General features: G+C 32.9%; 1 protein-coding gene across 1 annotated transcript; it reads left to right on the top strand.

The window, feature by feature from the left end:
* Positions 1–2,004: 2,004 nt before the first annotated feature.
* LOC110375654 (uncharacterized) lies at positions 2,005–5,799 on the top strand. The gene is made up of 2 exons (XM_021333863.3): positions 2,005–2,334; positions 3,886–5,799. Exons 1-2 carry the CDS (start codon positions 2,143–2,145, stop codon positions 4,024–4,026), a joined length of 333 nt encoding a protein of 110 aa, XP_021189538.2. The 5' UTR covers positions 2,005–2,142; the 3' UTR covers positions 4,027–5,799.
* The last annotated feature ends 1,353 nt before the right edge of the window (positions 5,800–7,152 follow it).

The following is a 7,152-nucleotide window of genomic DNA, read 5'->3' as shown; positions in this document are numbered from 1 at the left end:
CATTCCCTTATTTTGAAGATGGTAGGTATCAATAAATATTTTTCAGCATCGTTTATTAAAGTAATTGAAAATCTGGAACCATCGTTTTTCTATTTTAAATTCGGGAACATTATTTCTCACCATATTTTATTACTTTCGTTCATATAAACAAGTAAACATAATAAAACATTTGTTTTTATTTGATCAATACCTACAATACGATGGGTACCAGTTTTTCTAACAAAGAATGTCTTGAGACGTGCTCCATTACATTTACAAACATCCATCCAAATATTTGCTTTGATATGGGAATCGAACTTACGATGGATCACGTAACCAAGGCGCCGCCCGCCTATTTCTCAATACAATCATAAACATACTAAAGTCTATAATATTATCTTCAGTACATATTTTCTACTAGATTTAGATAAATGTTACTTATTTAAAATATAATACATTCACTTTTTGGACTCACGTTGTTTTAAGACATTTAGGGTTTTAAATGCAGAAATATTTTTGCCTGGTAATTTGCAGTTAGAGGTTAATTTACGCAAAACACGCCCGTCAATCTCATAACAAATTATACCATCAACTAAAGTTATTTCGTGAACCGCCCACTCATACACCTCACGTCAAAACTGATCCAAACAAGTTATTTCGATTAACACAATGCCCCATAAAATTGTGAATAAATTTGATTTATGAAAACAACTGCGTACCTTTATATTTTCACCAGAATTACTCGCCCACGTGCAAGGGCGGACAGATGAGCAATTAATCTAAATTAGAGCAATTATTTAACCCTTACCGGTTATTATTCAAAATGAACCGTGCATCAATTGTAGCGGGTGCCTTCGCTCGCTGTACCGAACGGGAAACAGTTTATTATTCACAATTTGTCTGCGATCGTTTTTCGTAAAAATGTTGGTTAATCAGGTTATTTTCAGTTAAGGTGAAATTGGATTTTATAAACTTTGATCAAATTTCTATTTTGTTTTTAGAACGAAATAATGAACAACGACGAAGGCACTGCCTAAAATAATACAAAAACTACTTATGCATGGTTCGGTGAAAAATCCTTTGTATTTTTGTTTCTGATATTTATACATAAACTGCTATGAGCATTTTATGAATTGAGGAATTTACTGAGTCAGTGAATTCCTTTCTCCATCTTTCCTGGTTGGTTAACGTCACAAACCTCAGTGCGAGCAGTTTGTCCATAAAAGGTTTTAATATCATTCCATGAACACGTAATTTAAATGTCAAAATGGTGAGTCCTATCCATTCCACAGCTTAATGATATAAACATTGAGGCGAAATAGTAATTATACTACCACAATCCGACGTTTTTAACCGATTAACCGATGGGACCGATCCCAGCTTGACGCGTTAAATTGCAATTATAAATCCAAGGCGAAACTTTTCGAAACCTATTTAAACTTTACTATAAGAGGGTATATAATGAAAATTGCATACTTCGTGTCAAAACGGAAAGTTTTTCAAATTTTCTTGTCAAAGTTCCGAGTGACGACAAGATTGATCGTCTTGTCGACATGGAAGAAAAATAGCCACGCCGTGTTTTCATGGAAAATAAATCAGGATCTGGTTTTGTTCATTAATTTTTTGTGAACTTTTCATGCTACGAAAACGATGTATAAGGAGCTATTGTTAAGAACACTCAAAGATGACGTCCTTTAGTTATTAAATTTTTGGGGATTTTTCGGCAATAAACGACGAGCGCCCAAAATATTTATTACAAATCATTTTTCATGAATATGGTCAACAGCCAAATAATTCCTAACGCTTTTAACAAACGCTGAAAATAAATAAATAATTAATCATCGTAAATATTAACATACCAAACGGCGAGAACAATATGCACTATTGTGTCTAAATCAAAACTACTGACTGGATAAACAAACTTTTAAATGACCTAGAGGAATGGTCACTTTAACAGTTGATCAGTCAAACATCATTTGGGAACAGGTTCACTCATTTAAACGCAGTGCTCGCGGTATTTTAGCAAAAGAGTGTAAATTAGGAGCGGAGTGAAGTTGTTATTGTGTGGTCGCTCGTTTATCGACCGGCAGAGGTTATCTCATTCGTCGCCGCACAGTCGCATAAGCTATACTCACTTGTGCAACTATGTGAAATAAATTCGAAATGCGTTTTGTTCTCTCGCTATTAATATTGTCGTGTTTGTTGTGCGTGTTTGTGTTGTGTTCAGACATGATTATCGGCGATACTGTACACAGGAAGATGGTGTTCCACCAGAGAGTCAAAGATTTTGCGATACCCTTCAAAAAGAGAATACAGACTTTAACGTATACCGATCCAGAAAAGAGAACGATAAAGGTAAGAACTTAGTTACTTGTTGTTATACCAAAAATATAAATATTAAGTGTTGTATTAAATTGAATGAATAAAAATAAATTGGCAATGAGCAATAGTTACACAATATTTTTGATAATTTAATATCTGTTTACAATTCATGTAAAAGTAAAATAATTGAAATACATTAGAATTAGAATCAACATGACTTTTAATTTTAATTTGAATAAATAAATAAACAAGTTTTAACCCTGACAAGTCACTGCTAATAATTAAATTAATGCCCCAAATATTTATTGAATTTACTTACGAATACTTTTGACATTCTAGAATATTTCACATTTCTCATTAATGGCGTTAAATTGTACCTTGACCGATCTACGTCAATGCGACTCGCTTTACAATTTTACCTTATTTAAAGAGCAATGTTTACACTACGTAAGCAGTACAAAAACTACCGTGAATCATGATAACTTTACTAACATACCAAACATGTTGTAATAAAATCAATTTAGATGATTTTATACATTTTTGTGTGGAACATTCTTTCGTAATATCTTCCTTGATCGCATCTTTGGGTCAAGGATGCTTAAGATATTCTTAGTTAGTTAAAATTTTATGTTGATGAATTCGATTTTATGGTTTTGCATTTAAATTAGTGGGCCGTTCAATTCTGCATAAGCAAGTAGGTAGAATCTTAGAGGACAGATTCCTGCATGCAAATGAAATCATTCACAAAATACACCATGAATAAGGTACCTAGAATAAACCTAATGATTTTCTAAGAATAGAATATCTAAACACAAACAGAAGGAGTCATAATTAATTTAGTAAATATTAAAATTGTTATCACAAGAAACCGGGTAGGTATAATGCGCTAGTTCATAAACAAATGACTATCAAAACAAAAAAACAATTACCTATCAGCTAGGAAAGAAAACAAATATTTTTGTAAACAGCGCTTTGTTTACAATAATTTTAGTTACCGCTGTGCCATTTTAGGTTCTTTGAGTATCTCGTTGATAAAATGTGGTTATAAAATTCCATATACATATTTTGAAAGACAAAATTAGAAGAAACCATACCGGCTTGCGGTCGAGTGATGAAGTCAGCAATATAAAAAGTAATAAGGCTAACCATTGTTCTGAGGCGCAAATAAAATAACAACGTAATTAATGTTGCTAAGAAACAAGAAAACATTATTCTTAATAATGTATGAATATAGAAAAATGTTCGTGACTTCTCGTTTCGTAAATACTAGGTGATTGACGAACTGACGAATCTTAGGAACTATTGGACCAACTTGAGAAGTTCTTTCTGTATAAGATATTTCTGTTTCGAGGAAGGATACTTTTTATTCGGGTGCACGAGTAGTTGGTATAGTGCGTTAGTATAGTGGCATAAATATCATAAAAAATCATTAACTATGATTGGACTAGATTGCTCAAGTTTACCACTTATTTCATGTCATCATCCTTCTGCGCTCATCCCAATTCTTTATTTGAGGTTGGCGCAGCAGGTTTTTTTCTTATTTTGTGGATATCATAATAATTTATCTCTTCTTATTCTCTGCAGGGAGTAGCAGCCATAGACAATGACTTCTCCCACGCCAGTGCCAACATCACCGATGGTGGCGTAGGATACTCTTACGTCACAGTGAGAATGAAGAGTCAGAGACATCATCCTCTGAACTTTGAAGTGGAAATATACGTCTAGTGCGATAAAATGGTGGAAGTGAACAAGGTAAAGAGACTGCAAGACAGCTCTGAAACTTGATGTAAAAAGTGGAACTTCTGATGAAGAAAATTTGTTGTGTGAGAATCGGAATATGAGCAAATGTGGTGCTTCTAGATATTGATTTCTAAGTTAATGCTAATTAAGAATGAATTATCGATATATAATTGTTATCCTGAGTCTTCTAGTACACTACAAATAATGGCTGACTGTACCAAAAATACAACTTCTTATAACCTTACTTTCTTCAAAGATTACCAATAAAGTTTTCGTTCGTTTGCTCTTCTATGATTTGATTTAAGGAAACCAAAGTTAATGCTTATTTATCGTAGTAATATCCTTTGTCCCTTTGTATGCAGTAGGCACCCAGGGTAGGGGAACCCCTTTACTAGGATGACTAAGCGGTAAGGAACCGTCTCGCCTAATGTCACTATTAGTAGGTACCAAACTGACATTATCCTCAAATAGTAGGTTAACATCATCATTAGCCGTTTCAATACTTCATGAGTCATAGAAAGCGTTATAAATATACTTAAAGTTAAGTAATGTTCAAGTCTTTAACAAACCTCTTTTCTAATGGGCTGCGTGCCAAAGTGACACATTGATTTGGTACCCATATCTGGATGTAGGAAACTAATTGTCGACGAAAACAATAGCGCTTTTCCTTATTTGATTAGTATTGATGTCAGGCACCTGACATGATATAGTGCGTCTATGCTACATACTTTTTATATCTATACTAATATTATAAAGACTAAACATTTTTTGTTTGTTTGTAAAGGCTTTGACAGTACTGATCCAATTTGAAAAATTCTTTTACTGTTGGAAAGCTACACTCTTCCCGCGTAACGTAGGCTTATATTCTACCTCTTTACGGAATTTAAAGAATAGAATATAGCTCTTCCAACGGGACGCGGGTGAAACCGCTGGAAAACGGCTAGTTTTTTCAATAAAATTAGTAACATCGGTATGTCTTCGTCAACAACGTTCGTATCAATGCGTCGAGCGTGATTTGCAATCGAATCTAGAAACCCAACAATACCTGTTTGAATAGCTATTAACTCATTAGTAATTAGAGTACATTTGAGGATGTTTGTCGTTTATGTTTACTGTACAAATGCTCTACTCTAAGATACATAATATAGTGATGCGTAAGTAGTCACGTCTGCACTAGTTAAGGCATGATTGTATTTCAAATATAACTTCCTACATTTAGTCTATCTATTTGAGAGAATGTTTAAGTTGAGATGACAAACACACATGCCTACTCGCTTTTATTTGTAAAGTAAAAATGTGATTTTTTTATATTCTTGTTTGTTATATTTATGGCAGTTTTTTGTCAAAGGTAAGGAAAACATTAAATGTATATAAACAGCAATAAAATGTATGAAGTTAGGCACCCTTAGCGGCTTGTATATTCATTGTAAAGGTAAGAATTAGGTTATGGGCTTGATGCTCAAATATTACAATGACAATTTAAATGTTACTTTAGTTTAAAGGACATTAAAAAAATAGGTAACTTTTATAATTTGGTTTTGAGGATTTTGTAATATCATAAATAATTATAAAGATTATTGCTTTCGAAAATGTATTCAAAGATATGGTCAATGAGTATTTGCTAAGATTTTAATGAATATTAATAGTTCCTTGGCTTATGTATATTATGTAAAACAATCTGTATAAATAAGTAATTATAGTAGAGAAGCTGTATAAATAGGAGCACTATAATGTATAATTAAATGCAAATCAATGAGATGTTAAGTTGTTTTATTGCAATATTTCCTTTTTTTTGCCGATATGTGAATTTTTAACCTGCTTATGTGTGGTTTTAGTAGGTCATATTATAATTATGCAAATAACTTGACCTTGAACTCTGCAAACGAATAGATTCAAACAAAGCAAAACTAGCCTAAAAGTACAAAAAGGCTGTATGCCTATATAACAAAAGCAAAAACTTATGAACTGTATTTTTGAACATGGCTTACAAAGTATTCCAAATTATTCTTATAACACTTTTTTGTACACATTGGGTAAACGCTATTTTTCTAAGGGTAACTTAAGAATATTTTCCAAAATCCGTCATTTCTTCCACATCTTCATAGGAACTTTTAAACCCATCCTGTAGACACAGTGACAAATAGCTGGCCCAATGCCAGCACGTTATTAAATAACCAATTTCCCGCCACCGAGTCTTTCAATATGCAAAGGATGACATGCACCTCGTCTGAACAGATTTCGGACATTATTTATAGTGATCGATTTTTTGAGCTGGCCTTATTCCATCTTTTATTTTTCCGAGAAATAGTGAAAGCTGGTTTCATATCTAGGCAAAATAAAAATTGAATTTATAAGTTGTTTAACTTAAGAATCTTTAAATAGTGCCAGCCTTTATAAATTATTTAACTACCTTCAACAAAATGTAGGAATTATAATCTTTTTGGAATACCTAAAGGTGTCTACACACCAAAGCCGCTGATGCCGGCGGCACAGCCCGGCGGCATCAGGCCGCCGGCCGTATTTTGTTAAACAATTTCACATGTTAAAAAATTATATACATATATCTGATATCGGCTACATTTTATAATAACAGTTTATAAAATAAGTAAATCCATATCAATGTACATGTATTTGCACACCTTAAAAATTAAAACGCATAGAATACGTTCACAAAGGTACCAGTAAAACACAATCAACGTACTCCGCATAAAATATACCTCGTGACATCAAATGGAGAGTAATATAGAATTTACATCACGTCCTTTTCGTTCAAATTTTCGTTGATGTTAATTTCACGCCCGTCAATCCCAGAATACATTGTCGTTCGTATATTGGAAACCAGTGGTTTATTATTATCTGAATTATATTGTATTATATTCAGCCGCTCTTGTTAAAGTTGATTTTAACCAAGGTTGATTCTGTTCGGGTTGATAAATATGAGTTGGTAAGGAAAGTTTAGAGGGCGAGTGGATTTTCATCCCTTTTAATGGTATCCCATATGTATCATGATATTATGTCGGATTCTCAGTTTTTTTTTTGGGTGAATAACAGTTATTAACTTACTCAAAAAAATATTTAATTGACATGAAGCCTGTGCAAGCACGTTCATTT

This window comes from Helicoverpa armigera, chromosome 14 (genome assembly GCF_030705265.1).
Source record: "Helicoverpa armigera isolate CAAS_96S chromosome 14, ASM3070526v1, whole genome shotgun sequence".
NCBI classification, from domain to species: domain Eukaryota; kingdom Metazoa; phylum Arthropoda; class Insecta; order Lepidoptera; family Noctuidae; genus Helicoverpa; species Helicoverpa armigera.
This window is presented reverse-complemented; position numbering and strand designations above follow the sequence as displayed.